The sequence below is a fragment of the Agelaius phoeniceus genome, chromosome 32 (genome assembly GCF_051311805.1).
Source record: "Agelaius phoeniceus isolate bAgePho1 chromosome 32, bAgePho1.hap1, whole genome shotgun sequence".
NCBI lineage: Eukaryota > Metazoa > Chordata > Aves > Passeriformes > Icteridae > Agelaius > Agelaius phoeniceus.
The window spans coordinates 1156874-1176285 of NC_135296.1; the positions used below are offsets into that span (position 1 = coordinate 1156874).

At 46.1% G+C, this 19412-nt stretch overlaps 2 protein-coding genes across 7 annotated transcripts in view; both read right to left on the reverse strand.

The window, feature by feature from the left end:
• DSN1 (DSN1 component of MIS12 kinetochore complex) lies at positions 1–16708 on the reverse strand. Of its 2 annotated transcripts, XM_077192212.1 has the most exons (11): positions 16463–16708; positions 15188–15233; positions 11737–11949; positions 11539–11612; positions 8699–8771; positions 7011–7098; positions 5577–5636; positions 2764–2835; positions 632–770; positions 446–533; positions 244–359 (listed from the first exon to the last, which is right to left on the reverse strand). In XM_077192212.1, exons 1-11 carry the CDS (start codon positions 16706–16708, stop codon positions 268–270), a joined length of 1191 nt encoding a protein of 396 aa, XP_077048327.1. In that variant the 3' UTR covers positions 244–267. The 2 variants fall into 2 exon arrangements, with proteins under 2 accessions (XP_077048326.1, XP_077048327.1); XM_077192211.1 differs by lacking the exon at positions 632–770 and having other exon boundaries at positions 1–359.
• Positions 16425–19412, reverse strand: part of LOC129134418 (pre-B-cell leukemia transcription factor 1-like) — a 25950-nt gene continuing 22962 nt past the window's right edge. For 3 of the 5 annotated variants that reach the window (XM_077192206.1, XM_077192208.1, XM_077192205.1), the window contains 3 exons: positions 18406–18497; positions 17856–17930; positions 16425–17257 (listed from right to left, as the gene is read on the reverse strand). In XM_077192206.1, the coding sequence (XP_077048321.1) occupies positions 17186–17257; positions 17856–17930; positions 18406–18497 (239 nt within the window). In that variant the 3' untranslated portion in view covers positions 16425–17185. The remainder of the gene's footprint in view (positions 17258–17855; positions 17931–18405; positions 18498–19412) is intronic. The other 2 variants (XR_013185703.1, XM_077192209.1) reach the window with 2 other exon arrangements.

Genomic DNA, 19412 nt, shown 5'->3' on the forward strand with positions numbered 1-19412 from the left:
TCGGGTTAAAAACGGCCCGAATGGGTTAATTGCAATAAATATGTCCGCGCTGGCACAAAGGAGTCCCTAGAGGGGTTAATTAGGCACGAATTAAGACCTCAGGGTCTTACCCCCTCCGCTCTGTGATTGGCTGATCCCTCTGATTGACATCCCCAGCAACCAATCACCACCGCGCGACCCCAAACCCGGAAGCGCCGATGTAAAGCCCAAAACCCGGGAACATTTTGAGGCAAAACCGAGAAATTTTGGGATTTTCCTTTTTTATTTTCATTCCCTCTCCTCGGGCAGCGCCTTCTGGGGCCTCTTCTGCAGCAACTTCCGCGCTGGGGATCCCTGCAGCCTCCGGAACGCTCTGGAAGCTGCAAAAAAACCCCCAAAAATTTCCCGCCCAGAATTTCCAGGATTTTGGCCAATTTTGGGCGAATTTTTGTGGGTTTTTTCTCACCCAGCTGCTCCGAGAGGCCGCTGAGGAAGCTCCTGCTCTGCTGGTGGAATTCCAGCACCATTTTCCCGGCTTGTTGTGCCTCATCCACCTGGGAAAAACCCAAAAATTCCCCAAAAAATCGCCAAAAATCGGGGGGAAATTGGGGGATTTTGCCGAAATTGGGGTTTTTTGCCCCAGAATTCTGACCAGGAGGCGGAGCTGGTGCAGGGCCGGGCGCTGCTGGGCCAGGACGGAGCCGTAGTCGGGTCTGGGGCCCGGGAGGGGGGAGGGGAGAGCGGGGGGAGGGGCAAAGGGGGCGGGGCCAGAGCGGAGCTGCTGCAGAAACCTGGGGGGAAAATGGGGGAAAAATGGGGATTTTGGGGAAAATGGGGAAAAATGGGGGAAATGGGGAAAATGGGGGGAAATGGGGATTTTGGCAAAATGGGGAAAAATAGGGAAAAATGGGGATTTTGGCAAAATGGGGGAAAAATGGGGATTTTGGGAAAATGGGGATTTTGGGGAAAAATGGGGGAAAATGGGGATTTTGGAAAAATGGGGAAAATGGGGATTTGGGGGAAAATGGGGATTTTGGGGGAAAAATGGGGATTTTGGGAAAATGGGGAAAAATGGGGGAAAATTGGGATTTTGGGCAAATGGGGAAAATGGGGGAAAATGGGGATTTTGGAAAAAATGGGAAAAATGGGGGGAAATGGGGATTTTGGAAAAAATGGGGATTTTGGGCAAAATGGGGAAAATGGGGATTTGGGGGAAATGGGGAAAACTGGGGGAAATTGGGAAATGGGGGAAAATGGGGATTTTGGGGGAAAATGGGGATTTGGGGATAAATGTGGGAATTTTGGGGATAAATTTGGTGATTTGGGGGATAAATGTGGCAATTTTGGGATTTGAGGTGGGAATTTTGGGAATAAAAGGGGGGAATTTTGGGGTTAAATTTGGGGATTTTGGGGATGAATGTGGGAATTTTGGGGGCTCAAAGGGGAAATTTGGGGATTTGAGGTGGGAAATGTGGGAATTTTGGGGTTCAAGAGGGGAATTTTGGGGTTCAAAAGGGGAATTTGGGGCTCCCTGTGGGATTTTGGGGACAAATGTGTGAATTTGGGGACCAATGTGTGAATTTTGGGGTTAAAAAGGGGAATTTTGGGGATCAATGTGTGAATTTTGGGGATAAAAGGGGGAATTTTGGGATTTGAGGTGGGAATTTTGGGAATAAAAGGGAGGAATTGGGATAAATGTGGGGATTTTGGGAGAAATTTGTGAATTTTGGGGATCAGTGTGGGAATTTTGGGGATCAATGTAGGAATTTTGGGGATCAATGTGGGGATTTTGGGATAAATTTGGGGATTTTGGGGATCAATGTGGGAATTTTGGGAATGTTGGGGACCACTGTGGGAATTTTGGGAATAAAAGGGGAGACTTTCGGATAAAATGGGGAATTTTGGGATAAAAGGGAGGAATTTGGGGAAAAATTTGGGGACAAATGTGTGGATTTGGGGCTCCCCGTGGGATTTTGGGGACCAATGTGGGATTTTGGGGTTAAAAAGGGGAATTGTGGGGTTCAAAAGGGGAATTTTGGGGATTAAAGAGGGGATTTTGGGGTTAAAGAGGGGAATTTTGGGGTTCAAAAGGGGAATTTTGGGGTTCAATGTGTGAATTTTGGGGCTCAAAAGGGGAATTTTGGGGTTCAAAGGGGAATTTTGGGGTTCAATGTGTGAATTTTGGGGCTCAAAAGGGGAATTTTGGGGTTCAAAGGGGAATTTTGGGGTTCAATGTGTGAATTTTGGGGCTCAAAAGGGGAATTTGGGGTTCAAAGGGGAATTTTGGGGTTAAGGGGGGAATGTGGGGTTCAAAAGGGGAATTTTGGGGTTCAAAAGGGGAATTTTGGGGTTCAATGTGTGAATTTTGGGGTTAAAGGGGGAATTTTGGGGTTCAATGTGTGAATTTTGGGGTTAAAAAGGGGAATTTTGGGGACCAATGTGTGAATTTTGGGGTTAAAGGGGGAATTTTGGGGTTCAATGTGTGAATTTTGGGGTTCAAAAGGGGAATTTTGGGGACCAATGTGTGAATTTTGGGGTTAAAAGGGGAATTTGGGGTTCAATGTGTGAATTTTGGGGTTCAATGTGGGATTTTTGGGGTTCAATGTGTGAATTTTGGGGTTCAATGTGTGAATTTTGGGGTTCAATGTGGGATTTTTGGGGTTCAATGTGTGAATTTTGGGGTTCAATGTGGGATTTTTGGGGTTCAATGTGGGATTTTTGGGGTTCAATGTGGGAATTTTGGGGTTCCATGTGGGATTTTTGGGGCTCCCTGTGCCCCCTCACCCCGAGGTCTCCTGGCTGCGCTCCCGGTGCTGCTGCAGGAGCCGATCCCAGGCCTGGAGCTCCCCTGAGAGACTGCGGGGACAGGAGGGGACAGACGGACAGGGACAGAGGGACAGACAGACAGACACAGGGGACAGGAGGGGACAGACGGACAGGGACAGGGACAGAGGGACAGGGACAGGGATGGGGACAGGGACAGAGGGACAGGGGGACACAGGGACAGGGACAGACGGACACAGGGGACAGACGGACACGGGGGACAGACGGACACAGGGACAGAGGGACAGAGGGACACAGGGACAGAGGGACAGAGGGACAGGGACAGACAGACAGACACAGGGGACAGGGACAGAGGGACACAGGGACAGGGACAGACGGACACGGGGACAGAGGGACAGAGGGACACAGGGACAGGGACAGAGGGACACAGGGACAGAGGGGACAGATGGACACAGGGACAGAGGGACACAGGGACAGGGACAGAGGGACACAGGGACAGAGGGGACAGATGGACACAGGGACAGAGGGACACAGGGACAGACGGACACAGGGACAGAGGGACAGGGACAGACGGACAGGGACAGACAGACACAGGGACAGAGGGACAGGGACAGGGGGACAGGGACAGAGGGACAGGGACAGGGACAGAGGGACAGGAGGGGACAGAGGGACAGACGGACACAGGGACAGAGGGACACAGGGACAGAGGAACAGGGACAGAGGGACAGGGGGACACAGGGACAGAGGGACACAGGGGACAGACGGACACAGGGACAGGGGGACACAGGGACAGAGGGACAGGGACAGACAGACACAGGGGACAGAGGGACAGGGACAGGGACAGGGACAGGGACAGACGGACAGGGACAGGGGGACACAGGGACAGGGGGACAGGGACAGAGGGACAGGGATGGGGACAGGGACAGAGGACAGAGGGACAGGGACAGGGGGACAGGGGGACAGAGGGACAGGGACAGGGGACAGGGGGACAGAGGGACAGGGACAGAGGGACAGGGACAGACGGACACAGGGACAGAGGGACAGGGACAGGGACAGGTGTGTCCCAGGTGTATCCCAGATGTGTCCCAGGTGTCCCCCAGGTGTCCCCAAATGTGTCCTTGATGTCCTCAGGTGTGTCCCAGCTGTCCCCAAGGTGTCCCAGGTGTGTCCCCAATGTCCCCAAGGTCCCACCAGGTGTCCCAGGTGTGTCCCAGGGTCCCCTCCCCACTCCAGGTGTGTCCCCAGGTGTCTCAGGTGTGTCCCCAAGTCCCACCAGATGTCCCCAAATGTCCCAGGTGTGTCCCAAATGTCCCCCAGGTGTCCCCTCCCCACTCCAGGTGTCCCCAGGTGCATTCCCCAAGTGTGTCCTTGATGTCCTTAGCGGTGTCCCAGGTGTCCCCAGGGTTGTCCCAAGGTATCCCCAATGTCCCCAGGTTTGTCCCAGGTGTCCCCAAATTTGTCCCAGGTGTCCGCAATGTGTCCCCCAGGTGTCCTTAGGGGTGTCCCAGGTGTGCCCCAGATGTCCCAGGTGTCCCCAGGTGTGTCCCAGGTGTCCCCAATGTCCCCCAAGGTGTCCCCAGGTGTGTCCCAAATGTCCCCAGGTGTCCCCAATGTGTCCTTAGGGGTGTCCCAGGTGTGTCCCCAATGTCCCCAAGTTTGTCCCAGCTGTCCCCAAGGTGTCCCCAGGTCTGTCCCAGGTGTCCCCAATGTCCCCCAGGTGTCTCCAACGTGTCCCCAAGGTGTCCCCCAGGTGTGTCCCAAATGTTCCCAAGTTTGTCCCAGGTGTCCCCAAGGTGTCCCCCAGGTGTCCTCAAGGGTCCCAGGTGTGTCCTTGATGTCCCCAGGTGTGTCCTTGATGTCCCCAGCTGTCCCCCAGGTGTCCCCAATGTGTCCTTAGGGGTGTCCCAGCTGTCCCCAGGTGTCCCCAAGGTGTCCCCAATGTCCCCAGGTGTGTCCCAGGTGTCCCCAATGTCCCCAGGTGAGTCCCAGATGTCCCCCAGCTGTCCCCAACGTGTCCTTAGGGGTGTCCCAGCTTTCCCCACGGTGTCCCCAATGTCCCCAGGTGTGTCCCAGGTGTCCCCAATGTCCCCCAAGGTGTCCCCAGGTGTGTCCCAAATGTCCCCAGGTGTCCCCCAGGTGTCCCCAACGTGTCCTTAGGGGTGTCCCCCACCTGTCCTTAGGGGTGTCCCAGCTGTCCCCAAGGTGTCCCCAGGTCTGTCCCAGGTGTCCCCAATGTCCCCCAGGTGTCTCCAACGTGTCCCCAAGGTGTCCCCCAGGTGTGTCCCAAATGTTCCCAAGTTTGTCCCAGGTGTCCCCCAGGTGTCCCCAAGGGTCCCAGGTGTGTCCCAAATGTCCCCAGGTGTGTCCTTGATATCCTCAGGTTTGTCCCAGCTGTCCCCCAGGTGTCCCCAATGTCCCCAGGTTTGTCCCAGGTGTGTCCTTGATGTCCCCAGGTGTCCCCCAGGTGTCCCCAATGTGTCCTTAGGGGTGTCCCAGCTGTCCCCAGGTGTCCCCAAGATGTCCCCAATGTCCCCAAGTTTGTCCCAGGTGTCCCCAAGGTGTCCCCAAGGTGTCCCCAGGATGTCCCCAGGTGTCCCCAAGTTTGTCCCAGGTTTGTCCCAGGTGTCCCCAATGTCCCCAATGTGTCCTTAGGGGTGTCCCCAATGTCCCCAGGTGTCCCCAAGATGTCCCCAATGTCCCCAGGTGTCCCCAATGTCCCCAAGGTGTCCCCAATGTCCCCAAGGTGTCCCCAAGGTGTCCCCAGGTTTGTCCCAGGTGTCCCCAATGTCCCCAAGGTGTCCCCAATGTCCCACCTGGCCATGAGCAGCTTCACCTGCCCCACGGGTCCCTCCAGGGCCGGATCCAGGCAATCCCTGCGGGAAAGGACCCAAAATTCCCAAAAATTCCCCAATTCTGGGGCAAATCCAGAGAAAATTCCCCAATTTCAGGGCAAACCTACAGAACATCCCTAAAAATTCCCAAATTTTGGGGCAAATCCAGAGAAAATTCACTAAAAATTCCCAATTTTTTGTTCTTTCTCCCCTTTCCAAACCCAAAAATTCCCATTTTTGGGGCATTTTTTGGGGTTTTCCATGGATTTTCCCCTTTCCAAACCCCCAAATTCCCAATTTTTGGTTCTTTTTTCCCCTATTCAAACCCCAAAATTCCCAATTTTTTCCCTATTCCAAACCCCAAAATTCCCAATTTTTTAAAAATTTTTTTGTTCTTTTCCCCCTTTCCAACCCCAAAATTCCCCATTTTTTGTTCTTTTTTCCCATCCTATCCTAAAAATTCCCAATTTTTTTTTTAATTTTCTGGATTTTTTCCCCATTCCAAACCCCAAAATTCCCAATTTTTTTTTAAATTTTTTTGTTCTTTTTCCCCTTTCCAAACCCCAAAATTCCCAATTTTTTTTTAAATTTTTTTGTTCTTTTTTCCCCTTTCTAAACCCCAAATTCCCAATTTTTGGTTCTTTTTACCCCTATTCCAAACCCCAAAATTCCCAATTTTTTCCCTATTCCAAACCCCAAAATTCCCAATTTTTTAAAATTTTTTTTGTTCTTTTCCCCCTTTCCAACCCCAAAATTCCCCATTTTTTGTTCTTTTTTCCCATCCTATCCTAAAAATTCCCAATTTTTTTTTTAATTTTTCTGGATTTTTTCCCCTTTCCAAACCCCAAAATTCCCAATTTTTTCCCCTTTCCAAACCCAAAAATTCCCAATTTTGGGGCATTTTTTGGGGTTTTCCATGGATTTTACCCTTTCCAAACCCCCAAATTCCCAATTTTTGGTTCTTTTTACCCCTATTCAAACCCCAAAATTCCCAATTTTTTCCCTATTCCAAACCTCAAAATTCCCAATTTTTTAAAAAATTTTTTGTTCTTTTTCCCCTTTCCAACCCCAAAATTCCCCAATTTTTTGTTCTTTTTTCCCATCCTATCCTAAAAATTCCCAATTTTTTTTTTTTAATTTTTCTGGATTTTTTCCCCTTTCCAAACCCCAAAATTCCCAATTTTTTGTTCTTTTTCCCTTTCCAACCCCAAAATTCCCAATTTTTCCCCTTCCCAACCCCAAAATTCCCAATTTTTTTCCCCTTTCCAACCCCCAAAATTCCCAATTTTTCCCTTTCCCAACCCCAAAATTCCCAATTTTTTCCCCTTTTCCACCCCCAAAATTCCCATTTTTGGTTCTTTTCCCTTTTCCACGCTGAATTTCCCCAATTTTGGGTTTTTTGCCCCCACTCCTCACCCTGGGGCTGGTTCCAGGCAGTTCCTGAGGGTCCCATCCTGGAGCAGCCTCTGCAGGAGCCTCTGCAGCTGCTCCGAGCCCTTCAGCGCTGGGGAAATAGCAAAAATATTCATTAATTAATTAAAAATCGGCCGGGATTAATTAATTACCAATTATCCATTAATTACTAATTCATCCTAGTGGGATTTAGGGGCATTTTCCTGATTAATTTTTACCAAATTTCCCGAATTTTGGAGGAATCAGGAACCCCCAGGACCCTTTTTGACCCCCCCAATAATTAACTAATAATTAATTATCAATTAATTGTTAATTAATTATTAATTAATCGCTAATTAATTCCATTTTTTCTCATTTTCCTGATTATTTCTTACCCGAATTTTGGAGGAATCAGGAACCCCCAGGAGCTTTTTCAATTCCTCCCCCCAATTAATTATCGATTAATTATTAATTAATCGTTAATTAATTCCATTTTTTCCCATTTTCCTGATTATTTCTTACCCGAATTTTGGAGGAATCAGGAACACCCAGGAGCTTTTTTGATTTTCCCCCAATTTATTAATTAATAATTAATTAATTATCAATTAATGGTTAATTAATCGTTAATTAGTTCCATTTTTTCTCATTTTCCCGATTATTTTTTACCCAAATTCACGAATTTTGGAGGAATCAGGAACCCCCAGGAGCTTTTTAAATTCCTCCCCCAATTAATTAGTGATTAATCGTTAATTAATTATTAATTAACCGTTAATTAATTCCATTTTTTCTCATTTTCCGAATTATTTTTTACCCAAATTCCCCAATTTTGGAGGAATCAGGAACCCCCAGCAGCTTTTTAAATTTTCCCTCCCAATTAATTATTGATTAATTATCAATTAATTGACAATTCCTCATTAATTAATTCAATTTTTTCTCATTTTCCCGATTAATTTTACCCAAATTCCCGAAATTTGGAGGAATCAGGAACCCCCAGGAGCTTTTCTGATTCCCCCAATAATTAATTAATAACTAATTATCAATTAATTGTTAATTAATTATTAATTAATTGCTAATTAATTCAATTTTTTCTCATTTTCCCAATTATTTTTTACCCGAATTTTGGAGGAATCAGGAACCCCCAGGAGCTTTTCTGATTTCCCCCCAGTTAATTATTGATTAATTATTAATTAATTGCTAATTAATTCCATTTTTTCCTCATGTTCCTGATTAATTTTTACCCAAATTCCCCAATTTTGGAAGAATCAGGAACCCCCGGGAGCTTTTTTGATTCCTCCCCCAAATTAATTATTAATTAATTATCAATTAATGGTTAATTAATTGCTAATTAATTCCATTTTTTCTCATTTTCCTGATTAATTTTTTACCCAAATTCTTGAAGTTTGGAGGAATCAGGAAACCCCAGGACCCTTTTTTGATTCCCTCCAATAATTAAGTATAAGTTAATTAATAATAATTAATCATCAATTAATTAATAATAATTAATGATCGATTAATTATTCCTGAATTTCGCTGGTTTTTCCCCCCAAATCCCCAATTTTGGAGCTTTCCCCCCCATTTTGGGCGTTGGAAATTTGGGGATTTTGGGGGGAAAATGGGAAATTTGGGGATTTTGGGGGGAAAATGGGAAATTTGGGGATTTTGGGGGGAAAATGGGAAATTTGGGGATTTTGGGTCCAATTTTGGGTCCCAACCTTGGGCAGAGAAAAGCTCGGGGTCGAATCCAGGGGAGCCCCGCAGGTCCTGCTGCAGCTGCCGGGCACAGAACTGGGGAAAAATGGGGGAAAAAGGTCAGGAAATGGGAAAAATGGAACTAAAAATGGGGAAAAACATCAGGAAATGGGAAAAATGGAACTAAAAATGGGAAAAATGGAACCAAAAATGGGGAAAAACGTCAGGAAATGGGAAAAATGGAACTAAAAATGGGGAAAAACGTCAGAAATTGGGAAAAATGGAACTAAAAATGGGGAAAATGGAACTAAAAATGGGGAAAAATGGGGGAAAAACGTCAGGAAATGGGAAAAATTGAACTAAAAATGGGGGAAAACGTCAGGAAATGGGAAAAATGGAACTAAAAATGGGGAAAAACGTCAGGAAATGGGAAAAATGGAACTAAAAATGGGGAAAAACGTCAGGAAATGGGGAAAATGGAACTAAAAATGGGGAAAAACGTCAGGAAATGGGAAAAATGGAACTAAAAATGGGGGAAATCCAAACAAAAATGGGGAAAAACGTCAGGAAATGGGAAAAATGGAACTAAAAATGGGGAAAATGGAACTAAAAATGGGGAAAAATGGGGGAAAAACATCAGGAAATGGGAAAAATGGAACTAAAAATGGGGAAAAACGTCAGGAAATGGGAAAAATGGAACTAAAAATGGGGAAAATCTAAACAAAAATGGGGAAAAATGGAACTAAAAATGGGGAAAAATGGAACTAAAAATGGGGAAAAATGGAACTAAAAATGGGGAAAAATGGAACTAAAAATGGGGAAAAACGTCAGGAAATGGGAAAAATGGAACTAAAAATGGGGAAAAACGTCAGGAAATGGGAAAAATGGAACTAAAAATGGGGGAAAACCGTCAGGAAATGGGGAAAATGGAACTAAAAATGGGGAAAATCTAAACAAAAATGGGGAAAAATGGGGAAAAAACGTCAGGAAATGGGAAAAATTGAACTAAAAATGGGGAAAAAAGGTCAGGAAATGGGAAAAATGGAACTAAAAATGGGGAAAAACGTCAGGAAATGGGGAAAATGGAACTAAAAATGGGGAAAAATGGGGGAAAAACGTCAGGAAATGGGAAAAATCCAAACAGAAATGGGGAAAAAGGTCAGGAAATGGGAAAAATGGAACTAAAAATGGGGAAAAATGTCAGGAAATGGGAAAAATGGAACTAAAAATGGGGAAAAACGTCAGGAAATGGGGAAAATCCATCAGAAAATGGGGGAAAAACGTCAGGAAATGGGGAAAATGGAACTAAAAATGGGGAAAATCTAAACAAAAATGGGGAAAAATGGAACTAAAAATGGGGAAAAATGGAACTAAAAATGGGGAAAAATTGAACTAAAAATGGGGAAAAATGGAACTAAAAATGGGGAAAAACGTCAGGAAATGGGAAAAATGGAACTAAAAATGGGGAAAAACGTCAGGAAATGGGAAAAATGGAACTAAAAATGGGGAAAAATGGAACTAAAAATGGGGAAAAACGTCAGGAAATGGGGAAAATGGAACTAAAAATGGGGAAAAAGGTCAGGAAATGGGAAAAATCCAAACAGAAATGGGGGAAAACGTCAGGAAATGGGGAAAATGGAACTAAAAATGGGGAAAAAGGTCAGGAAATGGGGAAAATGGAACTAAAAATGGGGAAAAATGGGGGAAAATGTCAGGAAATGGGAAAAATGGAACTAAAAATGGGGAAAAACGTCAGGAAATGGGGAAAATGGAACTAAAAATGGGGAAAATGGAACTAAAAATGGGGAAAAATGTCAGGAAATGGGAAAAACGGAACTAAAAATGGGGAAAAACGTCAGGAAATGGGGAAAATGGAACTAAAAATGGGGAAAAACGTCAGGAAATGGGGAAAATGCATCAAAAATGGGGAAAATCCAAACAAAAATGGGGGAAAACGTCAGGAAATGGGGAAAATGGAACTAAAAATGGGGAAAATCCATCAGAAAATGGGGAAAATCCATCAGAAAATGGGGAAAATGCAACCAAAAATGGGGAAAAAGGTCAGGAAATGGGAAAAATGGAGAAAATGGAACCGGAAATGGGGAAAATACATCAGAAAACGGGGAAAATGGGAGAAAAACGTCGGAAAATCCATCAGAAAATGGGGAAAATCCGTCAGGAAATGGGAATAATCCAATCAAAAATGGGGAAAATCCATCAAAATGGGAAAATGGGGGGAAATGGGAAAAATCCATGAAAAAATGGGAAATATTCAACAAAAAAATGGGGAAAATCCAACCAAAAATGGAAAAAAAATGGGGGGAAATGGGAAAAATCCAAGCAAAAATGGGAAATATTCAACAAAATGATGGGGAAAATCCAACCAAAAATGGGGAAATTGGCTTTGATGCCGATTTTCTGGGGGTTCCAATAAAGATTTGGAGCCTAAATTCCATTTTTTGTGTGTTTGAGGAGACGGGGAAAGGATTCCAAGGGGTTTTTTGGGAGGAAAATTCCGGAATTTGGGGTGAATTCCAGGATTTTTGGGTGAATTTCTGGAATTTTGGGATTTTTTGGGGGGTGGATTTCAGGATTTTTGGGTGAATTTCTGGAATTTTGGGATTTTTTTGGGGGGTGGATTTCAGGATTTTGGGGTGAATTTCAGGATTTTGGGTGAATTTCAGGATTTTTGACTGAATTTCTGGAATTTTGGGATTTTTTGGGGGGGTGAATTTCAGAATTTTGGGGTGAATTTCTGGAATTTTGGGATTTTTTTTTTTTTTGGGGGGTGAATTTCAGGATTTTTGGGGTGAATTTCAGGATTTTTTGGGGGGTGAATTTCAGGATTTTGGAGTGAATTTACCTGGAAGCTGGAGAGGAGGAGGAGGGAGAGGCGCTGAACTTCCGGGAGCTCCAGGCTGATGGATTGGCTCAAGTCTGGCACAAAAAGGGTTAAAAATGACGACACCCCCCCCCCCCCAAGAGCGGATTTTGATGCAAAGCGCCCTAATTAAGGGTTTTAATGAGGTTAATGAGGTTAATGAGGTTAATGAGGCCTCACCGGTGACCTCGCGGTGCACGGGGGGCAGCGAGCGGCGGCGGCAGCGGCGCCCCTGGAGGCTGGAGCGGCGCCAGGAGCGGCGGCGGCGCTGAGGGGAGGAGGCGGCGGGAACCGGCGACAAACGGAGCGAATGCGGCTCCTGGCCGGGGCTGAACGGGGAGCTCGGGGCGCCCTTTCCGCTGGGAGGTTTTAAAATCACCTCAGAGGCCGCGCCTGAGGGGAAAAGAGGAGAAATTGAAAGGTTAATAGGGAGAAAATGGTTATAAAAATGCTCCTCAGCAGCCGCTGCCGAGCCCGCACCTGAGGGGAAGCCGAGTCTGGGTCTGAGGGGAAAAGAGGAGAAATCGGCAAAAAAAAAAAGGGAAAAAGAGAATTTTGGACTTTTGGTTTCTGAATCCATGAGAGGAGATGATTGTGGAAAACGCCAAGCCCTTTTTTTCCTAAATTTTGGAAGTTTAATAGTAAGAAAATGGTTATAAAAATGTTCCTCAGCAGCCGCTGCCGAGCCCGCGCCTGAGGGGAAAAGAGACTCGGTGAGGCCCGGGCTGCTCTCCCCGCTCGCAGTTTCTTGATTCCATGAGAGGGTGAAAAACAGCAAAAGCTTGATTTTCAAAGTATTAAACGCTCGGGCTTTAAAAGTAATAGAACGGTTAAAAGTATTCTGGTTAAATGGTTAAAAGTTTTAAACGCCGGCCCTGAGGGGAGGCGGCGGGAACCGGCGACAAACGGAGCGAATGCGGCTCCTGCCCGGGGCTGAACGGGGAGCTCGGGGCGCCCTTTCCGCTGGGAGCTTTGAAAATCACCTCAGAGGCCGCGCCTGAGGGGAAAAGAGGAGAAATTGAAAGGTTAATAGGGAGAAAATGGTTATAAAAATGCTCCTCAGCAGCCGCTGCCGAGCCCGCACCTGAGGGGAAGCCGAGTCTGGGTCTGAGGGGAAAAGAGGAGAAATCGGCAAAAAAAAAAAGGGAAAAAGAGAATTTTGGACTTTTGGTTTCTGAATCCATGAGAGGAGATGATTGTGGAAAACGCCAAGCCCTTTTTTTCCTAAATTTTGGAAGTTTAATAGTAAGAAAATGGTTATAAAAATGTTCCTCAGCAGCCGCTGCCGAGCCCGCGCCTGAGGGGAAAAGAGACTCGGTGAGGCCCGGGCTGCTCTCCCCGCTCGCAGTTTCTTGATTCCATGAGAGGGTGAAAACCAGCAAACGCTTGTTTTTCAAAGTATTAAACGCTCGGGCTTTAAAAGTTATAGAACGGTTAAAAGTATTCTGGTTAAATGGTTAAAAGTTTTAAACGCCGGCCCTGAGGGGAGGCGGCGGGAACCGGCGACAAACGGAGCTCAGCTGCCCGGGGCTGAACGGGGAGCTCGGGGCGCCCTTTCCGCTGGGAGCTTTGAAAATCGCCTCAGAGGCCGGGGCTGAGGGGAAAAGAGGAGAAATTGAAAGGTTAATAGTGAGAAAATGGTTATAAAAATGCTCCTCAGCAGCCGCTGCCGAGGCCGCGCCTGAGGGGAAGCCGAGTCTGGGTCTGAGGGGAAAAGAGGAGAAATCAGCAAAAAAAAAAAAGGGAAAAAGAGAATTTTGGACTTTCGGTTTCTGAATCCATGAGAGGAGATGATTGTGAAAAACGCCAAGCATTTTTTTTCCTAAATTTCGAAAGTTTAATAGTAAAGAAATGGTTATAAAAATGCTCCTCAGCAGCCGCTGCCGAGCCCGCGCCTGAGGGGAAAAGAGACTCGGTGAGGCCCGGGCTGCTCTCCCCGCTCGGAGTTTCTTGATTCCATGAGAGGGTGAAAACCAGCAAACGCTTGTTTTCCAAAGTATTAAACTCTTGTGGTTTAAAAGTAATAAAACGGCTAAAAGTATTCTGGTTTAATGGTTGAAAGTGTTAAACGCCGGCCCTGAGGGGAGGAGGCGGGAACCGGCGACAAACGGAGCGAATGCGGCTCCTGCCCGGGGCTGAACGGGGAGCTCGGGGCGCCCTTTCCGCTGGGAGCTTGGAAAATCGCCTCAGAGGCCGGGGCTGAGGGGAAAAGAGGAGAAATTGAAAGGTTAATAGGGAGAAAATGGTTATAAAAATGCTCCTCAGCAGCCGCGGCCGAGCCCGCGCCTGAGGGGAAGCCGAGTCTGGGTCTGAGGGGAAAGAGGAGAAATCAGCAACAAAAAAGGGAAAAAGAGAATTTTGGACTTTCGGTTTCTGAATCCATGAGAGGAAATGATTGTGGAAAACGCCAAGCCCTTTTTTTCCTAAATTTTGAAAGTTTAATAGTAAGAAAATGGTTATAAAAATGTTCCTCAGCAGCCGCTGCCGAGGCCGCGCCTGAGGGGAAAAGAGACTCGGTGAGGCCCGGGCTGCTCTCCCCGCTCGCAGTTTCTTGATTCCATGAGAGGGTGAAAACCAGCAAACGCTTGTTTTTCAAAGTATTAAACGCTTGGGCTTTAAAAGTAATAAAACGGCTAAAAGTCTACTGGTTAAATGGTTAAAAGTTTTACAAGCCGGCCCTGAGGGGAGGCGGGAACCGGCGACAAACGGAGCGAATGCGGCTCCTGCCCGGGGCTGAACGCGGCTCTTTGCGTCCTGCCGGGGGAGCTCGGGGCGCCCTTTCCGCTGGGAGCTTTGAAAATCGCCTCAGAGGCCAGGGCTGAGGGGAAAAGAGGAGAAATCGGCAAAAAAAATGAGGGAAAAAGAGAATTTTGGACTTTCGGTGATGCCCGAGCTGCCCTGCCTGCTCGGGGTTTCTGAATCCATGAGAGGAAATGATTGTGAAAAACGCCAAGCACTTTTTTTCCTAAATTTTGAAAGTTTAATAGTAAGAAAATGGTTATAAAAATGCTCCTCAGCAGCCGCTGCCGAGTCTGGGTCTGAGGGGAAAAGAGGAGAAATCAGCAAAAAAAAATTGGCAAAAGAGACTTGGTGATACCCGGGCTGCTCGGGATTTCTTGATCCATGAGAGGGTGAAAAACCCCAATCACTTGGTTTTAAAATTTTTGAAGTTTAATAGTAATAAAATTATTTTAAAATCCCTTCAGTGTCCGCTGCTGAGTTTGGGTCTGAGGAGAAAAGAGGAGAAATCAGCGCAAAAAAGGGGAAAAGAGACTCGGGGATACCTGGGGCTGCGCTGCCCGCTCGGGGTTTCTTGATCCATGAGAGAATATGGTTTTATCAAGGATTCCAGAGCGCTGAACGTGGCTTTTGTAGTTTTATTTATAAGCGAGAGCTCAGTCAAATCCTGGAGGTTTTGGGATTTCTAGGGAACATCCTGAAATTTACCCAACAATTCTGGGATTTTTTGGGGACTTCCAGAGCCTTAAAATCCCAAAGTTGCCCCAAAATCCTGGAATTTTCAAGGCTGGAGAAAGTCCAAAATTCCGCCAAATCCAACTCCCAAGCCCCAAAATCACCCAAACCAGCTCCTCCCAGCACACAGAGCTGCGATTTCTCTCCCTGCCCTTACCTGGCGCGACTCCTCCGCTCTCAGGGCTGGCTCCGCCGGGGCATCCCTGAGGGGAGAAACCATTACCAGCCTGAAACCGCGGCCACCCCGCGGCTCCCCCGGCCGGGCCGTGCCCTTCCGGCGCTCACCTCATCCTCCTGTGGCCCGGCCGAACCCCGCGGGGACGGGGCCGCGGCCGGACCGGGGGAGCCGCCGGCTCCCGCCGCAGCCTCCGCCATGGCGGTTTCCCGCCACTCGCTTGCCCTCAGCGCTTGCGCATGCGCGGAACCCGCTCCGGCTTCGCCGCCATCACGGAGCAGGCGCGGGGCTGTGCCTGCCCTCACAGCGGGCGCGGAGTCCGCTCCACCCTTCCCGCCCCTCACCATCTTCCCGCCCTTTTCCCCACCTCCACGGTGTGCCCGCCCTTTTCCCATCCCTCGCACTCTTCCCACCATTTTCCCACCCCTCACACTCTTCCCACACCTCACGTCCTTCCCGCCATTTTCCCACCCCTCACACTCCTTCTGCCATTTTCCCACCCCTCACGTCCTTTCCGCCATTTTCCCACCCCTCACATCCTTCCCGCCATTTTCCCACCCCTCACGTCCTTCCCTCCATTTTCCCACCCCTCACGTTCTTCCCTCCATTTTCCCACTCCTCACGTTCTTCCCTCCATTTTCCCACCCCTCACACTCTTCCCTCCATTTTCCCACCCCTCACGCTCTTCCCGCCATTTTCCCCCCCCTCATGCTCTTCCCTCCATTTTCCCACCCCTCACGTCCTTCCCGCCATTTTCCCACCCCTCACGCTCTCCCCGCCATTTTCCCACCCCTCATGTCCTTCCCTCCATTTTCCCACCCCTCACACTCCTTCTGCCATTTTCCCACCCCTCACATCCTTCCCTCCATTTTCCCACCCCTCACGTCCTTCCCGCCATTTTCCCACCCCTCATGTCCTTCCTGCCATTTTCCCACCCCTCACACTCTTCCCTCCATTTTCCCACCCCTCATGTCCTTCCCTCCATTTTCCCACCCCTCACACTCCTTCTGCCATTTTCCCACCCCTCACATCCTTCCCGCCATTTTCCCACCCCTCACGTCCTTCCTCCATTTTCCCACCCCTCACGTCCTTTCCGCCATTTTCCCACCCCTCACATCCTTCCCTCCATTTTCCCACCCCTCACAAACATCGCGCCCACAGAGCCCAAACCTGAGAGAAAAAAAAATCAGGAGAAAATGGGAAAAAAAAGGAAAAAAAAAAGGCTTTGGAAATTTATTTTCTTGGATGAAATCTCACCTGAAAGGGGCGGACTCTGAGAGCAGCACCAGAACGGCACAAACCCCCTCGAATTCCCATAGGGAAATCCCGTGGTTTGGCCGTTTTGTGGTAAATTTGGGGTTTTAATTTTATTTTTGCACTTTTTCCATCAGAAAAAGTGACGCTGTGGAATTTCCCGATCTGAAATCCCTTGGAATGACACCAGTGGAAGGTCCGGCCTGCGAGCAATGTCCAGTGAGAAGTTTGGTGAAGCGACTTTTCCATTAATTGGCTCAATTAATTAAGAAAAATTTCTTATAGAATTCTCTCTAGAATTTCCTACAGAAATTCCCTGTAGAAAATTCCAATACAGAGAACATCCAATTACAACAGGAGGGGTTTAACTCACCTAGAACCAAAATCCCAGCGTAAAAAACCAGACAAAAAATAAAATAAATCCATTTTTTCCACTGTAAAACTGGAGAAAAATGCCAAGACTTTTTTTTTTTCCCTTCTTCTTCAGGTTCTTTGTGTAAAATCCAAAGATTTTCCTTAAAAACATGGAATTTTCTGAGGCGAAGTGAAGTTATAAATAATTGAGAGGTAGAGGTGTGGCTGCCATCACAATCTATTGGCTCGTTCTGAGGTAATTCATTAATTGGAAGTCAATCATTCTATCGGCCCGGGATTAATTAGCGTTAATTGACCTCTGTCCTCTCTCAAAAAGGTCCTTGAATTAAAAATTAAAGAAGTTTGAATTCTTTAATTGGAGGCGTCGCTGCCCGGGTCGGTGATGGACGAGGGGGTGGCGGCGTCCGGCCAGCTGCCATTGGCCTGAGGGGAAACAGATTTAATTAATGAAATTAATTAATAATTGAAGAGTTAATGCAGCCATTTTAAATTAATAAAGACTAAAAGAAATATTCATAATGATAAATAAATAAAATAATAATATTTTAGAATCTTATGATTATATAACATTAAATTGTAATATATAACATACCATATATAATATATAATATACCACATGTAATATACCACATATAATATACCACATATAATATACCATAGATAATATACCATATATAATATATTATATATTATATATTAAATATTATATATAATATATTGTATATACCATGTAAAATATAATACTTTATATTTAAATCTCATAAAATTTATATAATAATTTGTATGCAAATATAATTTATCTATATTATAATTATATATTAAATAGCAAATAATATTAAATATGCTAAAAACTTTAAAGATTTTCCAGCTTTTCCCCCCATCCCAACACCGGCTATATTGGAAGAAAGAAAAAAAATCAAAATAAAAAAAGGTAAAAAATTAGAATTAATTCAAATTAAAAAAAAATAAATTAAAAAATTTGAATTTCTTGAGAATATTTAGGAATGAAATCCCCACTGACCTCGAGGGGCTGCCTGGAGAACAAAGAACGGCCCAGGAGGGGCTCCAGGCTCCCCGGCTGCTGCAGGAAACCCACCTGGAAATGGGGCAAAAATGGGCAAAAATGGACAAAAATGGACAAAAATGGACAAAAATGGGCAAAAAGCTCTGCAATGGGAATGGCCCAGTCAGAGCTTGCATGGCAGTAAAGGATTGGAGAATTGGGGAAGAAATAAAGGGAATTTGAATGGGAATTTGATGTGAAAATTGGGGATTTGTGGGTTAAATAATGGGAATTTTAATGGGAATTTCAAGTGAAAATAGGGGATTTATGGGGTTAATAATGAGGATTTTAGTGGGAATTTTAATGGGAATTTGAGTGGGAATTTTTTCCCATTTTCAGTGCAGAAATTTGGATTTTTTCCCATTTTCCCCATTTTGCCTCATTTTCCATAACAGAAATTTGGATTTTTTCCCCATTTCCAATAACAGAAATTTGGATTTTTCCCCATTTTTTCCTCATTTTCAGTGCAGAAATTTGGATTTTTCCCCATTTTTCCCCATTTCCTCACCTGCACACTGGGAGGGCTCTGGAAGGGGCCCAGGGGTTCCAGGCTCAGGAAAGGATCCCCAGAATTCTTCATCTTCAGGGACCCCGAGGAGGCTGAGAAACACCAAAAATGGACCCAAAATGACCCCAATTAAACCAGAACAGCAGCTCATTAATTAGCCCGGGGTTAATTGGGGTTTGGCCACGCCCACCTGAGCAGGGGGAGGAGCCCTGGGAGCCAAAAGGAACCCAAATAACCCCAAATAACCCCAAAATTAACCCAAAATAAACCCAAATAAACCCAAAATGACCCAAATTAAAGAGCAATAGCAGCTCATTAATTAGCCCGGGGTTAATTGGGGTTTGGCCCCGCCCACCTGAGCTGGGGGAGGAGCCCTGGGAGCCCAAATGAACCAAAATAAACCAGAATAAAACAAAAAAAATCCCCTGAAATAAACCCAAAATAACCCAAATTAAAGAGCAATAGCAGCTCATTAATTAGCCCTGGGTTAATTAAGATTTAGCCCCGCCCACCTGAGCAGGGGGAGGAGCCCTGGGAGCCAAAATGAACCCAAAAAAACCCAAAATAAACCTAAAAAACCCCAAAATAAACCAAAAAAAACCCCCCAAAATGACCCAAATTAAAGAGCAATAGGAACTCATTAATTATGTCTGGGTTAATTAAGATTTGGCCCCGCCCACTTGAGCTGGGGGAGGAGCCCTGGGAGCCAAAAGGAACCCAAATAAATCAAAAAAACTCAAAATAAACCCCAAATAACCCAAATTAAAAAGCAATAGGAACTCATTAATTAACCCAGTGTTAATTAAGATTTAGCCCCGCCCACCTGAGCCGAGGTAGGAAAGGGAGGAGGAGCCCTGGGAGCCAAAATGAACCAAAATAAATCAAAATTTATCCAAAAAAACCGCACAAAAAGCCCAAAATAAGGAGCAATCCCAACTCCCCATTGCTCCCAGCAGCTCATTAATTAACTCAGTGTTAATTGGGGTTTGGCCCCGCCCACCTGAGCA

What these genes read in the sequence shown, in the direction of transcription:
- DSN1 (XM_077192211.1), bottom strand. Translation starts at nt 16,708, where the DNA reads ATGGAAAAGTCGCTTCACCAAACTTCTCACTGGACATTGCTCGCAGGC. An exon ending in GTGAAGCTGCTCATGGCCAG is followed by an intron (nt 2,836 to 5,576) that starts GTGGGACATTGG and finishes CTGTCCCCGCAG; the next exon opens with TCTCTCAGGGGAGCTCCAGG. An exon ending in CGCAGCCAGGAGACCTCGGG is followed by an intron (nt 534 to 2,763) that starts GTGAGGGGGCAC and finishes GGTTTTTCCCAG; the next exon opens with GTGGATGAGGCACAACAAGC.